The sequence below is a fragment of the Natator depressus genome, chromosome 7 (assembly GCF_965152275.1).
Source record: "Natator depressus isolate rNatDep1 chromosome 7, rNatDep2.hap1, whole genome shotgun sequence".
Classification (NCBI taxonomy): domain Eukaryota; kingdom Metazoa; phylum Chordata; order Testudines; family Cheloniidae; genus Natator; species Natator depressus.
Genome location: NC_134240.1, coordinates 18,738,981 through 18,757,977, shown reverse-complemented (window position 1 = coordinate 18,757,977; position 18,997 = coordinate 18,738,981). Strand labels below are relative to the sequence as shown.

At 46.3% G+C, this 18,997-nt stretch overlaps 1 protein-coding gene across 1 annotated transcript in view; it reads left to right on the top strand.

Annotated features, from left to right (window-relative positions):
• The window catches only part of PLXND1 (plexin D1), a 124,107-nt gene extending 106,061 nt beyond the window's left edge, over positions 1–18,046 (top strand). The window contains exons 31-36 of the mRNA XM_074957580.1: positions 2,105–2,209; positions 3,048–3,211; positions 5,097–5,244; positions 10,340–10,480; positions 13,224–13,298; positions 15,155–18,046. Coding sequence (XP_074813681.1) covers positions 2,105–2,209; positions 3,048–3,211; positions 5,097–5,244; positions 10,340–10,480; positions 13,224–13,298; positions 15,155–15,271 — 750 coding nt within the window. The 3' untranslated portion in view covers positions 15,272–18,046. The remainder of the gene's footprint in view (positions 1–2,104; positions 2,210–3,047; positions 3,212–5,096; positions 5,245–10,339; positions 10,481–13,223; positions 13,299–15,154) is intronic.
• The last annotated feature ends 951 nt before the right edge of the window (positions 18,047–18,997 follow it).

The following is an 18,997-nucleotide window of genomic DNA, read 5'->3' as shown; positions in this document are numbered from 1 at the left end:
TCCCACCTCCTCCCCATTTCCTTTGTAGAAAATGTCTATTTGGGAACTGGACCCTTTCACCAAGAAATTGCCTGAGAAAGGAGGTACTGATAACTTAAGGAAAAGGCAATGAATGCACACAAATCCCAACAGCAACTTCCCTGGAGCCCTGTCTTGTGGCTGGGAAAAGAATTACTTAGCTAGAGGAGTGTGGTGGGTGGGAAGGAGGCCTGGCCCGATGGAATTTGCAATGTACAATTGTTACGGAATGAGCCTGCCTTGCAGCAATGTATTAATGTGCACTTAAAGGGCACTAATGCTGTGCAGAGTTTTTTTGTCAAAGGCAAAGCTAGGAATGCTTTCCATATGTACAGTAAATGCAGGCGGATGCATTTGTCACCCAGCTAGCTTGTTGGCTGGTGATCAGACCTGCCCAGGGGGTTGGCTGAGCCCCCTGTGGTTACTGCATTGTTTTTGTAATAAGGTAATACTTGAACATACGGTGTGTTTGGCAGAGAGATTTCAGTTTTTATCTTAATCTTGATCATAGTCTCAAACATATTTCACCTTTCTGATGGCTGCCAACTAACAGATACAGGAAGAGCAAAACCCTGCGAGTCAGGGATGTTTCCAAAAAATGGAGTACACTGCAAGCCTATCAACTTAATCTTTACAAGGAAGTAGTTTCTGCCATACAGAAAGATTCCAACCTTTTTATTCTGTTGCTCAATCATGAATTGTTATAGCAAGAGATCTTCATCTGGCCTAAATCAGCATAGCTCTATTTATGTCGATGGAGCTGTTCCGATTGACACCAGCTAAAGATCTGGCCCAAAGAGTTACATTCCAAAGTAGGGGTAGGTAAGTTCCAATGGTATGAAACTCGATGGGAGAGGAGAATCATACTCAATGTGACTATACTATTATGATATTCCTGGTAACCTCTTCCCCCCATGGTATTTCTGCTTTTGGACCCATGTCATTTCCATGTATGTGATGAAAGAAGAGTGAATCTTCTTCAGCCTTGATTATGTTAACGTAACCCAGCTCCGTGGGGCTGAAGCACTATGTGTGACAGTGGCAGAGGAACCCCTTTACACTGCACTCAGTGAGATGCTGGCTCCCCATGATACCTCCCCGTCAGAGAGACCAACAGTGGGGTCGAGAGGCTGCATATAAGACAGCCTTACCAGCATGGAACATAAAACCTATCCTGCAATGGAAACAGAGCAGAGATCTGTGGCCTGCTCTAGATGCCGATTACCATTAGAGAGTTCAGACAACAGCATGGACTGAGCAGCAAGCTAGGAGAGAGATGCCTGATTCCTAATCCCAGCTTTGCCACTGAGTCCCTGTGAAGCCTTGGGCAAGTCACTTAATACATAAATACTATTACTCACCCATCTCAGTGAGGTAGTGATGATTTACAAGTTAATGTTTGGACAGCACTCTGAAAGTCTGAAGTGATGTATTGTTATAAGGGGGAAAGGGGCATTTCAAGCATCAGGAAATATTTTATGAACTTCACATCTTTCCAAATTAAAAAAATGTGCTCCAATAAAAAAAATACTAGGAGCACTGCAGGAAAAGAGAGAGAGGGTGAACGTGCACATAGAAAATAATCAGAAGAGGTACATCAGTGGCATGCTAGGGCACTGCCGGGGCACTAATTCAATGATCTGAGCAATGGAACATTTAGATTTTGTTTTTTGTTTTAAAGGTAGCAGAGGGTTTGTTAACAAATCAAACAAAGTTTTTGTGCTTTTTCCACATTTCAAGACAAGCTGCTTTTTCTGTGTAAGCCTGGCCTTGTGTTGCTGGTATCCCAAATTACAGTAGCACTGGGGGAATTCAAGAAGTGAAACAGACCAAAAACTTAAATGAAATTGATCGGTTCATTTTCATTGTCCAAGTTAAGAGAAGTAGAACAAAAGGCACAAATAGCAAAAAGTCAGTTTGATCATTAAGTTTCTTTCAGTTTTAACTAATCTAATTGTGCGTTTGGCAGCACAGATAATGTTTTATTTACTGTGTAAATTGTGTGTTGGTAACATCCCTTCGTACTCAGTAAAAAGATGTCCCGAAGGCAGGAATCATGAGCATATTTTTTCTTGTATTGACTCAGGTTCTTCCAACTGATGAACTGATTGAACATAAGAAGTCCCATAGACAGAGCCATAGGAAAAAAGTCCTACCTGAGATCTACTTGACCAGGTTACTATCTACAAAGGTAAGAGAAGCTAGGGCAGGGTGAGAGTTTTGTATATGGGAAATAGGATATCTGTTGGTAGCTCTGTCAAAAAATGTGACTTGTTATTTTTAAGCAAGGTTACATTATGCCCTGAGTAGAGATGGGTGCTGTAGCATCCCTCGCTGTAGAGAAGAGATGGGACTCTGCCATACCGAATATAAGGAATTTGAAGCTGCTGGACATAAGCAGACCCTGTAGTTTTCTCTGACTTTCTAGCTGGTAGTCTGCCTAATGAAGCCACACGTTACCTCCCTGTGGCCTGGCCTGGCCTATACACTTAGGAAAGGGATGTGGACTACAACAGAGGCTCAAGACCCAGAATTAAGATTTGGGCACAGACTTTCCCAAAGTTTGGGGATGTTCAGATCAGAGGAGGGGGAAGAACATTGGTTCAATCTGGATTCAGTTTGGAACTTCCCTACACTCCAAGGGTGTTTGGATTCAGGGCTTGGGCTCAAGCCCATCTTTAATCCCAGTGTGATGTATAGCTGGACCAGAGATCATAAGAATGGCCAACAATCTCTAGTTTTCTATTTACTGTGCAGAACAATCACAGATGTGCTCTGAGATCCCAGCAGTAAGAAAAAGCAACCTCTATGCCAAAAGAAATTAGCTCCGAACTGGAGCTAATTATATCACCAGGCACAAAACTAACCTTTCTCTCTCCCATTTTGCATCCCCTCCCTTCCTCAATTTACTAAACTGGCAGCAAAGTCTCTTTCACTTGTGAAGAGCAAACTAATCCCCTCGGAATAGTAACTTTTCTTTAGTTGTTGCTGCTTCACCTTGGCCAATGCTATGTGCGCTTGTCCCCTAGGGCACTTTGCAGAAGTTCCTGGATGACCTATTCAAAGCCATTCTCTGTATGCGAGAGGACAAGCCGCCTGTGGCTATCAAGTATTTCTTTGACTTCCTGGAGGAGCAAGCGGAGAAAAGAGGGATCTCTGACCCTGACACTTTGCACATTTGGAAAACCAACAGGTTTGGAAGATGAGACCCATTATTTCCTTCCTTTCCAGCTCAGCAGGACAAGTAGATGCAAAGCCCCAGTGCCCTGAAATAATCATTAGAGTGATAATGCAGAGAGCTGGTAACGAATACAGGATTTAGAGTGCTTGGTGGGGCAGAGAACTGGGGCAGGGGCAGAAACAGAGAGCTGAGGGGTACAACTAAGGGACAGAGGAAAAAGGGGCAGAAAGGGGGACAGAAAAGCCGAGGGGCAAGTGGGGACAGAGAGCTAGCAATATTGCCAACCGCAGGTATACAGAAATCCGGAGTCTGGCCCACAAAAAGTCATGAGATTGTCTTAAAAATCACGAGATTTTTGAAGCAATATATTTGGGTTCTTTTCATTTGTCTTCTGACTTTTGAACCTTTCGGGGGTCACATTTTCAAGCTTCTCTCTGCAGCCATGAAGGCTAGAAAGTTACTGTTTTTTTAATAACCGCTGAGATGCTGGCATCTTCACGTGACTCCAGGAGCTGGCACTTCAAGAAGAACACCATATATTGGGAGACAGATGGTAAAGTGGCAAGAGTTGGCATCACTGAGCAAGAAGAAAAGCAGAGAGCTGGAGCCAGATTACTAAGGAAGGCCATGGAACACAGAAATGAGGAATGACCCAGAGGGCCAAGGGAGAGATAGGGAAGAAACTTGAAGGAAGTTCAGCCATCTTAATAGAAAAGGAGTGGCGAGAACTCGGGGGAAAGGAGAGAGGAAACTTGAAGGAGAGGCTCAGCACCTCTCAGATGAGAGGGGCAGTTGGCCCTGAAGTTGCCACAATGGGACCAGCTGTTCCAGCCCCAGCTCATGGAAATTAAGAACATGCTTTGGGAGAGAAGATCAGTGGGTATGCAAATTAGCATAATAGGTTGGTTTAGGGTATGGAAATTTTATCTCCAGGTTTTTGATGCGCCAATAGATAGGGCTGCTAATGGGCTACAGGGCCTCTCCCTTCTTGGCCGCTGTTCTAATCCAGTCCAAGTTGGTTGTGAGCCAGAGTTGTTACCATCAGATGCTCGGAGTTCTGCTTCGTGGTCTCAGTACAACGCCTCGTGGGCAGGTCTCTCCATCCACATTGGCACTTGAGCTGGCAGGCTCAGCAGCAAAGCCAAGGAACGCGTGAGCCACAGAACTGATCCATCTAGGCCGGGGAGGAGCAGGTGGAGAGAAGTTTGCACTGCTGCTGTCTGTGCTGGAGCCATTTCATGGCAAGTTGTGTTTGCAGGGCACAGTCACCAGTACTGAAATAGCTGCCACAAAGGTGTTCCAAACATCTGTGCTAGGAAGACAGGGTGAAAGCGACAAAAAAGAGCAAGACAGCAATGGCCTTCTGGATTTATGCCCTTGGAGAGAGAGAAAACGTAATGAAGGTCAGACACAAGGGATGTTTTCCAGGACTGTGCCTACCCATCAGGCCCTGGTTACATTCTGACACTGAGACGGATGGACAGGGATCAGCACCATTTGTAGGAAGTTAGTTCTAAATTTACAGGCAAAAGCACAGAGATCTTTCATGAACGATGCAAGGCTCAATGAATTACTCAAGGTGTAATGCAGCGATCATACCTAGGTAGGGATACTCATGCCTACTCCATGCCTGATCCTCACACTTCACCCTAAGGGAAACTCCCCGTCATCTGTGAAACACATTCCTGCCCCTTCTAGCCAAGGTGATGCACAGCAAGGGATGGTAACAACAATTAAATAATAACCTTGTCTCCATATTTTTCCCTTTTCTTTTTTTCTTGTGTTTTTTCTCCTCCATCACCCCGTCTGCTTTTTTCTTTCTTTTTCTCAAATCACTCTGGACTGATCTGGGAATGTCAAAGCTCATCCAGTCTGTTTCTGATGCTTTCCCATGCAGCCTACCTCTGAGGTTTTGGGTCAACATTCTGAAGAATCCCCAGTTTGTCTTTGACATCGACAAGACTGACCATATAGACGCCTGTCTCTCTGTCATAGCCCAGGCCTTCATCGATGCCTGTTCCATCTCCGACCTACAGCTGGGCAAGGTACAGATCTGCAGCTCCCACTAAGATGGATCTGTCCCTTCACCCCACTCTCTGCTCAGAGTTAGTCTTACAAGAATTGAGATTGGGTGATGGGAGTGCATGGTTGTAAGCATGCTAGAATGATAGGCAACATGGGAGCCAGAGTCTGGGAAGTTAAGGAAATTGAAGCCTAAATGGTGAATGAAATATTCTGGGTCCTTCATCAGTAGACCAGGTGGTGCGCTGCGCTGTATATTGTTCCCATTCTTAAAGGAAAACTTTATTGCTGAGCCCAATAGGATAAAAGCTCAAACTGAGAAACAGCCATCACCATGAGTACACAAAGAAATGGGATTATGACAGCATGTGTGTTAATTACAGCCGACATAATGGCTGATGGCAGCTATGGGGCTGAGAAGTGTAAGGATGGGCCCCATCAACCCTGGGGTGCTGACACTCCTGAATCTCAGGCAGTCTCCAATCCAAATCCCAGTTTTGCAAGTAGGCCCCATCTCCAGCTTTCTGTGACGCTCTGTCTGAGAGTCCCGTGCAGAGGCTATGCGCCAACTCCTGACCTGCATTAACAATAGTTTGAGTCAGAAGGAAAATTAGAATGCAACTTTAAATGGAAGTGAGATTCTCATCTCAGTTACAACAGTTCAACTTCAGTGACTTCAACAGAGCTATTCCTGAATGACCCTGGGGAAAGAGAGGGAAGAATCAAGCCCTTAACAGTGAAAACATTAAGGCAGGTTGAAAATTGGCTTGTGGCCTGTTCCATGTTGGGCAGCACAGTGGAGACCTGGTCTATACTATGTTTTGCCAGATAAGCTTACGTCTGTTAGGAATGTGAAAAATCACCCCCCAAGAGACACAGCTATGCTGGCAAAAGCCCTGGTGGACATGCAATTATACTGACCAAAAAAAGTCCTTTTGGCAATATTGCCTATTCCATTCAGGGAATTGGTAGAAGCTATACTAAAAAAAAAACCAGTATAAACTGGTCTCCACTAGCAGGGTTTGCTGGTATAGTTCTTTTTCTAGCATAGACAAGGCTTTAGTGAAAGAAGCACAAGACTGGGAACCAGAAACTACTGCAATCTCATCCAAGCTCCACCACTGACTTTCTTTGAGGCCTTGGCCAAGTGACCTAGGCCCAGAACATCACAGGTATTTAGGCTCCTAACTCCCACTGAAATCAATAGGTGTTAAGCACCGAAATAACTTGAGAGTCTGGCCCTTGGTCATAAATTTTCAAAGTGTGTGTGCATGGGCAGTGGGTAAAGGAGGCTGGGAGAGGCTAAGCCTTCCCAGACCTCCACTAATGCTTCCTGTTGCAGCCCTGGGGCTGGGCCATGGCAGGGCTCAGAGTTCCTCTGGGTGGCCCAGGCTCAGGGGCTCAGTCCTGGTCAGCCAGGGCTCCTCCGGACTGCTCTGGGTTCTGGCAGGCCAGCCCAGACTTGGGGCTACTCCTGTACTCCAGGGGCCAGCTGGGGTTTGGGACAGCGCTGGTGGGCCAGCCAGCAAGAGCTGGGGCGGGGGCAAACCTTGGGCGGAAGGGGCAGGGCAGGGGGCTTGCCTCCCCCAAACTGAGGGTGCACATGCCACGTGTGTGTGGTCCTTTTTGTACACACCTCTGACCTGCGTGCAATGTCAGGGTTGTGTACAAATAGATCTGTGCGCACACAAGCAACCCTGACTTGCATGTATGCATCGGGCATAGCCCACGGGCAGGTGAGGTCTACATGGAAGTTCACTTGCACTTTTGGGAATTTAGGCTTTAACCACTCAGGTTTCCTATTTGTGAAATAGGAATAATAATATTAACCTACCTCAGGAATTAAAGGGTTAACAAATCCATTTGTATAAAGCTCTTTGGCAATATCAAGTGCTATATAAGTACTGTTTGTATGAGGCGCTCATCCTGCCCCTAGCACATATTCCAGCATTTAAAGCAAGTTGTCCGTGTTGCTCAGCCCAACAGCATGAGGTATTGTTTGTCCTGTACAGAAAAGTCCTGTGGAATCAAACAGGTATGAAACCTTATAGGGGCCTATCGAAAATACTCTGAAAACATGACAGAGAGAATGATTATTTATTTAGGCCCCACTCCCGAAAAACAGTTACACGTGCTTTATTTTACACAAGAGCAGGGACATTTACTTCTGTTTTAAGCACATGTGTAATTGTTTGCAGGATCAGGGTCTTATTTATTTTTATGATGATATTTGCCAGAAATCAGGATCAGCTCCCATTGTGCTAAGAGCATTACAAACACATACAAAGACACAGTCCCTACCCTAAAGAGCATCCAATCCTTTGAATAGGTTGTTTGATTTCTAGCAGGGCTATCCTAGGGTATTCTGGTCTGTCGGCAGTTCAGCCACACTTACAGAAAAGCAATCATTCGTTATTAAGTTCTGGTGGTGTTGCCAGAAGGGGTCATTTTTCAGTGTTGTAAAACGAAAAGCGACATGTCACGGTTTGTTCAGGTGAGCAGTGCTCTGATTACGTCACTCTACAACTGCATGAGGCTAAGCGAGAATGAGTGTTTTTGCCTTCAGAGACTTTGCCAAGATCAGGTGGCGGATCTAGGTGCCATCAGTTCACACAGGATTAATCAGTTTAGTTCTACCCTATTTTGAATATGCCCATCACCCTAGTATCTAGGCATCTGATTCTACTCAGTCACAGTGGTTTTACCTTGCTGTAACACCATTTACTTCAGTGGGGTTACTCTTGATTTGAGGGACATCAGAATCAGGCCCACGCATCTAGCTTCGTCTTGGGATTTTATGTTGCTGAGGCTATTCTCTGCACTTTACCACCGATAAATGTTAGTAGTTCAGAACAGTTATTGGTCTTTATGGGCCTAATCCTGCGGCTCTTTATCCCCCAAACAGTCTAATTGAAATCATGGAAGTAAGGACTCAAGGAACAGACTGTAAATATACAAGAGTCTAGAAAGTATGGGCCTGGTTCTCCTCTCACTGCTACCCGTTTTACCCCCATGTAACTCACATCACCCTCAAACTCCATAGCTCAGGCAGCTAGAAGGAAGAGAGGTTGCGTGTGTTTTATTGTCCTCCCTTTGGCTCCGCTGAGTTTGGTGTTGACATCTGAAACTTCCTGACATAAATAAGTTTTATGAGTGAGTGCTGTAAATCATGTCCTCATGGTGCAGTATGTGATGCAGAGCACACCCTGTGGGGGGCTGGGTGTTGGGGCAGAGCATTCCACCTAAATTAAAAGCATCAGGAAGTCTTCGCTGGGAGAGATTTAATACTGGAGGAAGACCTAATGAGTGCTTGATTTTTGTTTGTTTGGGTTTTGAACATTTTTTAGTCTGTTACGAAACACCTATAATTTGTCCTTGTCAAACTGTCGATTAAAGAAGGGGGGGTCAGCTGGGGTCAGACAGCAGATGGAAATGTTTTCAGAAACACAATAGCATAAAAAAGGAATCGTTGAGTAATGTGGGAAGAATAAATCTCCCGCATAAAAGTAAAGTGGCCTGTATATACAGTATGTCACCAGCTTTACACTGATGTAATTGCACTGCCTTCAGTGGAGTTACTCCCAGTTTAAATTGGTATGAGATTAGAATCAGATCACATATATCTGTATTCTGTGTATGTAATAAACTTTAACATGCACTCCCTGTGCCAACATACAATTTATAATACATATACATACAGAAACGGAGAAATAACTAAGAGGAAGTTTGGTTCCCTCTGAGCTTTGTAAAGGAAGTGTTATAAACAGGCTATATAAATATGCAGGGCATTGCACAAATGCAGTCTGAGGGGTTGAAACCACACGGACCCTACAGCTGATGCTGAATGCCGCTGCCCATTTAGTAAGGGTATGTCTCCACTTTGAGTTGGTAGTATAATTTCCACCTCAAGGAAACATGCCTGCACTAGCTAGTACCCTAAAAACAGAAGTGCTACCACAGCAGCATAAGTGGTGGAAAGGACCAGCTGCCCCAAGTGGGAGATGCTAGGGATGTATGCGGGGTGGGTAGCCCCTCCCACCACTGCAGCTACACTGCCATTATGCACCACCAGAGCTAGCGCAGGTATGTCTCCTCAAGCTGGAAATTACCCCTCCAGAAAAAGTGTAGACATACCCTTACTAGTGCTAGCCACATCCCATATTACAGCTGTGCCCTAAAGGCTTCACTGGCTTCCTGGTTATGGCCTGGTGCATTTCAAGGTGCTGCTATCAACCTTGAAGGCCTTAACTGGTTTTCTAGCTGAAGGACCCATTCCCTCCCTGTGTAGCTGCAACATATGGGGTCAGCTGGTGTGCTCTTGCTAATAGTCCCTGGACCTGTGTGTCTGGGGGCTGGGACAGGCTAGTCTCAGTACAGCATCATTCAGTCTAGAACTTTCTCCCTTCCTTGTCCCAACAGACAGACTGTTGACCTTCAGGGCACCATGTAAAGGTAATAGGCCCAGGTCATTCCCAGGGTAATGCTATTGAAAGGAATGGCACTACCTGGAGGATCAATTTGATCCCACCAGTTTACTTGGACTTTTGTCTGAGTAGGTGCTGGTGGGGCTATACCATCCCTGATAGCTGGGCAGGGAGAATGAGATGATTAATGTCCACTTGGACAAAACAAAGTGTAGTTGGTTATTTTCCCTTTATTAATTTACATACACTCGATCAGACACAATGTGAGCTGGACACATTGTTTTAGACGACTAAAAATAAATCAAAACTCTAATGAAAAAGAATCCAAGGCCAATATGTCAACCTGCAAAGCTCAGTCCTTCCCACCAACGTGACATAAAGAACTTGATTTTTAAACAGTCTGCGTGCCCAAAATGAATGTGTAAATTTGGGCAACACCTCATCATGTATGTACCCAGGACCCTGATTTACATGCAGTCTTAGCCATTGTATGTGCACAGTAGTCATGCAATTGTGCACACATTTTGTGCATCTTACTGGTTAAAACCAGGACCCAAAAGTTGAGTTTTTTCCTTAACATAGTTGAAGTTCTTGTTTTAAAAACTTCATATTAAACTTCCAATGTGAAGCCCGGATGACCAGGGAATGAGCCTTGGAGCCAATGAAGTTTCCATCTGTCTCTCTCTCTCTCTAGGACTCACCTACCAATAAACTACTGTATGCCAAGGAGATTCCAGAGTATAGGAAAATAGTGCAGCGCTATTACAAACAGATCCACGACATGCCGCCTCTCAGTGAGCAGGAAATGAATGCACACCTCGCAGAGGAGTCACGGGTAAGAAATCTGCAAAGCCATGGTAGCTTTAAAGAGGGTCTACTCATACACCCACTGGTGTCTGCTGGAGCAGGAGCAGTCCCACAGAATCCGTTGTGGGAGTGTGGTGGTGTTCTCCAGGCTGCTGAGCACACCTTTTCTGGCTGCCGTAATGGCTACAAGGTTGATAGGTAACCTATGGGGAAAGCAGGCAGGGATCAGCTGTCTGCAGTACAGGACATTGGGTAATGCAGCACAGGGCGCTGGCACTGAGCATCATACATGCTAATGCTGAAGGAGGAACAGAAAGGGAAAAATCATTTCTCCTCTCTCTATATAAACATAGAGCCAGATCCACTAACTCCACTTTCTCCAGCTGCAACCTTCAAATTGTCAGGGATTGGCCCTGTTTATTTGCCCTAAAGAGGAGCATGGTAGGAATGAGTGATGTGCTGCTGTGAAGACAGAAGAATTCTGATGAACCAAAAGGCAGTTGATTCTGAAGCTAAGACTCTCTCTAGCACATCAGTGTAGACCAGCACATCCCTGCACTGGGAGTGAACAAACTTGGGTTCTGTACCCAGGTCTGCCAGTGTCTTTGTTTGTGATTTCACTGCTAAGTGCTTCAGTTTCCTCCTCTATAAAATTAGAATAATAGAGCTGGCCTGAGAACAGTAATTCCAGTTTGCAGAGGATTTGGAATGAAAACAAAATTTTGATGTTCTCCATGAAACAAATTTAAAAAAAATTGATTTGGAACACTGAAACATTCCATTTAGATTTTTTTTTTTTTTTTTTTTAACAAAACTCTGCCTGGCAGGCTGCCAAGGCACTGGGAGCCAGGTCTCCCAAGCTCCGAGGCCAGCTGGCTACCCAAGCACCCTGCTCTTGGGAGTTGGAAGCCCAGGGAACCAGCTTCCCAAAGAGTCTAGAAGCCCTGAGGTCCCCAGTTCAGAGGCAATCTGCCTGATGAGCTACTGGGAAGCTGGGCAGGTGAGCTAGGAAACCAGGCATGTTTCAAAACCTGCCTGGCAGTCACGTTTGCTGCCTGGGTTCCATCGGCGCTTCATCAAAATAGAACCAGCTCCACAAAAACATTTCAGTTAACAAATCTGCAAATTCCAATGAAAGATATTTTGTCAGAAGTTTCCCGACCAGCTCTTTCTGACCCACTTCTGTGATGAGCTTGGAGATTGTGGAAGGGTTGACACGTGGCTGGCATGCCCTCTCGTGGCTGGGCAGGCATAGCGGCTTTTTCCTCCCTAGCGCCTCTACCAACAGATACTCAGCTCTCACTGTGGTCTGTCTTGTCTCACAATTCAGCCCTCTGGCCAGGTCACCATTAAGTTCTACCCTTTCTGGGATAACAAGAAGTCCAACAGAGTCTAAACCTTTCATCTGGTCTTTGGCCCTCAAATCTGGGTTGCATCATCTCTACAGCCCTTCACTCAGGGTTTTCAGTTGTCCTTCGCCACTTCTCAGGGGCCTCATACTACCTTCCCAGTGGCTGGTAGGGAAACCAAGTCCAGGGACCCTATAACCCAAAGTCTGCTCCACCAGCCTCCTTGCTGCTGCCTCCCTGGACTTCTTCCTACTATAGCCTTTTTTCCCCCCAAGCTTTCTCCCCAGCCCCTTTGCAGGCTCTTATACGGCCAGTGCCTCCCAGGGCTCGCTCCCTGAAGATCTGGTTCCTGCTCTTGGCTGTTTTCCCGATCCACTGTAACCCTTGCATCAGAGGGTAGCATTAAACTCCCCAGACCTCCATGGCTACAAGTTTTATCCCTGCTAAGCTGCTTCAGGATCACTCGCCTGCTGTTGGGTTCGGCCTCTCCCTGGTGGAGCCAGTTCTTCCCCTTTATCTCCAGGCCCAGCAGGGACACCCAAAACCATCAGAACTGCTGCGTCCTGGTCCTCTGCTCTCTGCCACCAAAAGAGTGACCACAGCGTTCTTCCTTCACTCCCTGCAGACCCCTTCTGCCCTCGACTTGCTCCCTTTAGAGAGCCACCCAGTTCCTCCCCAGCTGGGCTTCAGCTTTAATGAGTCCTGGCCCACCCTTCATAGAATCATAGAATATTAGGGTTGGAAGAGACCTCAGGAGGTCATCTAGTCCAATCCCCTGCTCAAAGCAGGACCAATCCCCAACTAAATCATCCCAGCCAGGGCTTTGTCAAGCCTGACCTTAAAAACCTCTAAGGATGGAGATTCTACCACCTCCCTAGGTAACCCATTCCAGTGCTTCACCACCCTCCTAATGAACTAGTTTTTCCTAATATCTAACCTAGTCCCCGCCCTGCAAATTGAGACCACTGCTTCTTGTTCTGTCATCTGCCACCACTGAGAACAGCCTAGCTCCATCCTCTTTGGAACCCGCCTTCAGCTAGTTGAAGGCTGCTATCACATGCAACCAGGTGGGTTAATTGGGATATACTGAGAGCTACAGATGAATGGTGCTATATAGTATTATTAAAATGGTGCCAAATTCATCCCTGGCATAAACAAATGCCACTCCCAGTGTAATCTGTGGAGGTGGGCCCTGTTTGTGAGAGGAATAAATTTTGGCCTTTGCCTCTGAAGTCACTAAACAAGTATAACATATAGCTTGAATAACGTAGATGGGAACAAGAGTCCAAGCATTTTGATCCAGTGTTAACTTAGAGCAAATCAGATCTAAGCCTTTTATTACTCCAGTTGCTTTCTGTTGAACGGACTAGATTCCTGCATTTGGACTAATATTCCTCCCTGTTTGTTTTATCTTTTATGAAGAAATATCGGAATGAGTTTAACACCAACGTGGCCATGGCTGAAATATATAAATATGCCAAAAGATACCGCACTCAGGTAAGCAGCTTCATTTGTCAGGAGGTGAAGTCAGTGCTCAGCATTCCAGGTAACTGTGGGGAAATATCTGATGTCCTTTTGTATGCAGCATTGGTGCAGCCATGTCAGGGCAGGTCTACACTACGGCAGGGATCAGTGCTCTGAGATCAAGCCACCGGCCGTCGATTTAGCGGGTCTAGTAAAGACCCGCCAAATCGATTGCGGCTCACTCTCCAGTCAATCCCTGTATTCTTCCTACAACGAGAAGAGTAAGGTAAGTCGTCGGGAGATTTTCTTCCGTCGACCCCCCGTGGTGTAGGCCCCGCGGTAACTCGACCTAAGGTATGTCGACTCCAGCTACGTTATTCACGTTGCTAGAGTCGCGTAGCGTAGGTTGACTTACCGTGGTAACTTGGACATAGCCTCAGTCTCAGGATATTAGAGAGACAAGGTGGGTGAGGTAATATCTTTTATTGGACCAACTTCTGTCGGTGAGAGAGACAAGCTTTCAAGCTTTACAGAGCTCTTCAGGTCTGGGAAACGTTCTCAGACTGTCACAGCTAAATGCAAGGAGGAACAGATTACTCAGCATAAGTAGTTAACACATATTTCAGGGGTCTATTCAAGATGAGGTGGTGCATTAACATCCCTCCAGACATAGGGGGGAAAGAAACTGGAGGGGTGGGAGAGGTAGCTGTGGGGGGAGGGTTGTTAGTGGGCTATAAATTGTTTTAATAAACCATAAATCCAGTCTCTCTATTCAGTCCATGATTTTTAGTGTCTAGCAGAGTTATGCTTTAAGCTTAAATTCATAACTTTGCTAGATTCTAAAAATCATGGACCGAATAGAGCCACTGGATTACAACAGTCCCAGACCTGAAGAAGAGCTCTGTGTAATCTCAAAGGCTTGTCTCTTTCACCAGCAGAAGTTAGTCCAATAAAAGCTATTACCTTCCTTACCTTGTCTCTCTGATGTTCTTTTGTGATTTATCAGTCAAGTGTCTTACCTGCCCTCAGTCCCACCGAAAAGAGTCCGAACAAGGAAGAGACTGTTCTTTGTCACTGATGGAATGGCCTTAGCTGAGGATCTAGGATGTCCATATCTATCTAGTCTCTCTCTCTCCCTCTCTCTGTGTCTCCCCTCAACCCTCTCTCTCTCCTTCCTGTAAAGTCAGTCACAGATTTTTTTAAAACCTAGGTGCATTTTCAACCCTTTTGTCAGATCACCAGAGAATTCAGAACAGGTCTCAATTTACAAGTCGTTCTCCCTTCTTCTGGCCTGAAATTTGGTCTTGCAAGTGTTTGTGGATGCAAATGAGAGCATGTAGGTGGCTCCTTGTTGCACCTGCAAATCAGATAGCTAGATGTCTATGTGCCTTCACTTCCGCCCACAGTTAATTGTCCCCACAAATCTATGGGTGTGGAAAAGGAGGCCCAGGTGAGCCCCCCTTTAAAGAGCAGGCCTAATGCAGTCCTATTTGTTTTACAGTGCGCTAGCCCAGCCCTGAGGTGGCAGCTTGTACACGCACGCGCGCGCGCGCACACACACACTCTCTCTCTCTCTCTCTCCAATCCCTTGGCTGCTTGGAAGACCAGTAACCTATTCTCATCTGATCTGAGCACTGTTTGGCAAGGATGGCTGAAAGTGAAATGTAGCCTGGATCAGTCAGCAATCTGTGGCTCCAAAAATGCGTAAAGAACGGCGGGGGGGATGCTGAAAAAGTCCAGTGACAGGGCAAATAACCCCCTCCTCCACACCTCATCAGGGCACTAGGCCCAGATGGTTCATCCTTTTCCCCACACCACCTGTTTGGAACACTGAAAGGGCAAGGCTGGTGCATGTCGCATTAATCGCTTCACTGCTCTTGCTCCTGCAGATAGTGAATGCCCTGGACTCCAACCCCACCACGAGACGCACACAGCTGCAGCACAAGTTTGAGCAAGTGATCGCGCTCATGGAGGACAATATTTATGAGTGCTGCAGTGAGGCCTAGGGGGTGCTCTGGACTGAACCCACTCCTGGAAATGACCTTCTCTGTAGTGCACTGTCCACTAGGGAACAAGCCTTTAAACAAAATATATACATGTAGATATATATTTGATTGTGTCTTTTACGGTAACTCTGTCACCACATTGTTGGTGGGCATGGCCATTGGTGAGATGAGCCAGCAAGGGATGAGAAGCCACCAAACAACATTTCAGATAGCTTCAAATCCCTTTCGTTGATCTGCACTGCATAGTGCCCATAATTTATTTGCTCTTTCAAGCCGGAACTAGAGACGTGCCACTTACTATTTTCCTCTAACCTGCGTGTGAGCAGCCATCAACTCCCTGCATTCCTGCTTCCAGAGAGACTCCTTGCAGACTAGAGCCCAGGCTAGGCAAGCGATAATGATGGATGCCAAGGAGCGGGGAAGCCTCAGGGAGTGATGAATGGAGATTTCAAAGGCTATTGGAGCAGCTGCAGAACTCCCTTAACTGTACCCCTCTTACTTCTGTATGTTTTAAATACCAGGGACTCCGTTTACTGTACACCATCTGCTGCATTAGACGTGTTTTGTGCCTTTTATTTTTGTACTGTATGTTTAAACATAACCACTCCATCTGCAACTTGTGCCAGGTGGGGAACTCATGGACTAGACAGTGAGATTGCTTCCGAAGTAGTCAAGACATGCGAAAGCACTTTACCCCTAACGGAAATGGTAATTATCTAGCTGGAAGGATTGTATTGTTCATTTGACAGTGTCAGAGAGGAACAAATCGGGGCAGCTGTTCCCACTTCCCCAAGTTTCCCAGATGTTTGTGCACACACCGAACTAGAGTTGACAAATATCCCCTAAATAGCCACTTTTCATCCAGCTGGTCACAGGAATAATTTTACCTAGAAGTAAAAGGAAAAGATACATTAGGGGTCAAAGGGAAAAGTTTCCTTCCCTTTATACCATCTTCCCTGTCTTCCTGCATGCACAACCCACAACTGAATTCTTCTCTCAGTGTAAACCTGAAGTAATGCCAGTGAGTTTAACTCGTTATTTAGTATCTACACTGGTGGAACAGTGCAGAATTGGCCAAAGCTGTGCTCCCAGTGTCAGGTAGTCCCTCTGAACATCAGCAGCTGTGAGTTATACTCCTGGGCCTGGTGAAAATGTAGGACGTTGTGATGGAGATAAACTAAATCAAGGCCAGTATTATGTGTCTGTTCCTAAAACAGCTTCTGGTCTTGCTGTGTCTGGCATGCTGATGGCCACAGCTATTGACTTTAAATGAATGGAAGGTTATTGCTGTATCAGCCCAAACAGCATCAAAGACAATTTACTGTGACTCCAAACGCCTTTTACAGAATTAGCCTATCTAGCAATCCCTGCAAGCTGGAATGACTCCAGCTATTTTGGGCTATTGCGGGACAAAGTCTGCCCTCGGTTAACCCAGTGTAAAGTGAAAGTAAGTCCATTTAAGTCACTCCAAGTCAATGGAGTCACATGCCTATAAAGCTGGAGTAACTGCTGTGCGTTGGAGCAACTTTGCTACAGTGCCTCTGGATTTACACTGGTATAATAGAAAAATTTCACCCTAACTTTACTGTCCCAGATTCCTTTATGTTGCTTGCAGAAGGGCAGTGCCTTGGAATACAAGCTTCCTTGCTTCCTTGTTGCCCATCGGTGAAGGACCACAACACAATTCCATGGCTCCCTTTTAGAGATGGAGCTTTCGCTAGCTGCACATACCAGAAGCCAGCACACGAATGCAAGAAAAGCCAAACTGCCCATGAAATCCAAATCCAGTTTGGCACCAAACTTTCATGCTCCCAAAAATACAAAAAAAGAGACTACCTCACCCAAGGCAGGGTTTAAAGGGGAATCTCCACAATGCACATGGCTGCCGTCTGGTCACTTTGCTAAGAATCAACCTGGCAGTGAGCTACTTTGGTTCAACCAAAAAAATCCCCTGGCTCGATCATAGCCAGGGCCTCTGTCACAAATGTTTCAGAAATGCCTTGAGTATAGACTATTTCTATGGGGATTTGGAGCATCACAGCTGATTTTATATTATATATATTTTAAAAATTACACACTTTATTGGGGGTGGGGAGAAGGAAGAGAAAGACTTAACCAGAACTGCAGAAAAGTACATACACTGTGGAAGTCTAACTGTAGTTGCTGAATAAGTGGCTTCAGCCTAGAAATGTTACAAATGTAGCTGGGCTACATTTTATTTTGAAAGAGATTTTTTAAAAAAACTTAATTTTTCTTCTTTAAAAACTGTGAACAGCTGCCAGATACACACAGGGCCAATGCGGGGAAGCTGAAGGTGAGATGTGTCAGAGCATAGGGAGGGAGTGTGACAAAGGGGTGCAAGGGGCCGTTCCCATGAGGTGGTGATCCCTGTGTTGAAACACTGGGAAGGTAACGGGCTAATTAGTGTCAGGCTATGGATCTGCTCCACGTGCTGTGGTTGGCGAGCATGCCTTATGGCCTATGCTTAATTTAATCTTTTCTCCAAAGCAAAAAAAAAAAAGGAAACATGCTCTTCGCTTCAATCCTTTGGAAGGAACAGAGCTTGAGGGTTGGATGCATTGCCTTGAACCCTGATCCTTTGAATATATTTTTAACTTTGTCATGTATTTGTCGGTGTGGTTCTCTTACCTGCTATTTGGTGGAATCTTTGAAAACTTATCTTTTTAATAAAACATGGTGATCAAACATGTGGGAAAGTTTTTGGCCAACAGCATTTGGAAAAAAAAATTCTGCACAGGGCATACATCATAACAGTTGCCTCGCTGCATGGTGTCTCCTACACCAGAGGTGGGCAAACTATGGCTTGCGGGCCACATCTGGCCCATGGGACCGTCTTGCCCAGCCCTTGAGCTCCCAGCCCAGGAGGCTAGCCCCTGGCCCCTCCCCTACTGTCCCCCCTCCCCCGTAGCCTCAGCTTGCCATGCCGCCGGTGGTCTGGGTGGCGGGGCTGCGAGCTCCTGCCGGGCAGCACGGCTGCGAGAGCCGCTGGCCTGCCCCGGTGCTCTAGACTGCGCGGCAGCCAGTCCTGGTGCTCTGAGCGGCATGGTAAGGGAGCGGGGAGTGGGTGGATAAGGGTCGGCGGGTCCCGGGGGGCGGTCAGGGAGCAGGGGGCAGTTGGATAGGTGTGGGAGTCCCAGGGGGTGGGATTCCGGGGGGGGCAGGAAGTCCCAGGAGGGGGTGGTCAGGGGACAAGGAGCAGGGGGGGGGTTGGATGGGTCAGAGGTTCTGAGTGGGGCAGTAAGTAGGAGGGGACAGATTGGGGGGCCAGGCTGTTTGGAGAGGCACAGCCCTTCCTACCCAGCTGTCCATATGGTTTCAGAATCCCGGTGTGGCCCTCAGGCCAAAAAGTTTGCCCACCCCTGTCCTTCACGGAGGAATTTATTTGCACACTGGTTGAGTGAAGCATGGTATCACATACCCCAACATCAAGCCCTCGCTCAGAGGTAGAATCCCTCACTCTTTGGTTTTTAAGCTAGGGTGCTCAGACATCCCGCTGTTATCAGGACTGTTCCACTATAGTGGCTGTATCTTATATATACACACAACTGTAAACACCCCCACCTGGGGGAAGAAAGGTTGTGTCCTGATTTTTCACACTTGCTCACTGGTCACCTTATGTTATGCTTCCAAAAGTGAGAAAGAGGGCTGCATTCTACTGCACAGGGCTGGATGTTTTCATCATATCTAAGCATTTATAGGACAGAC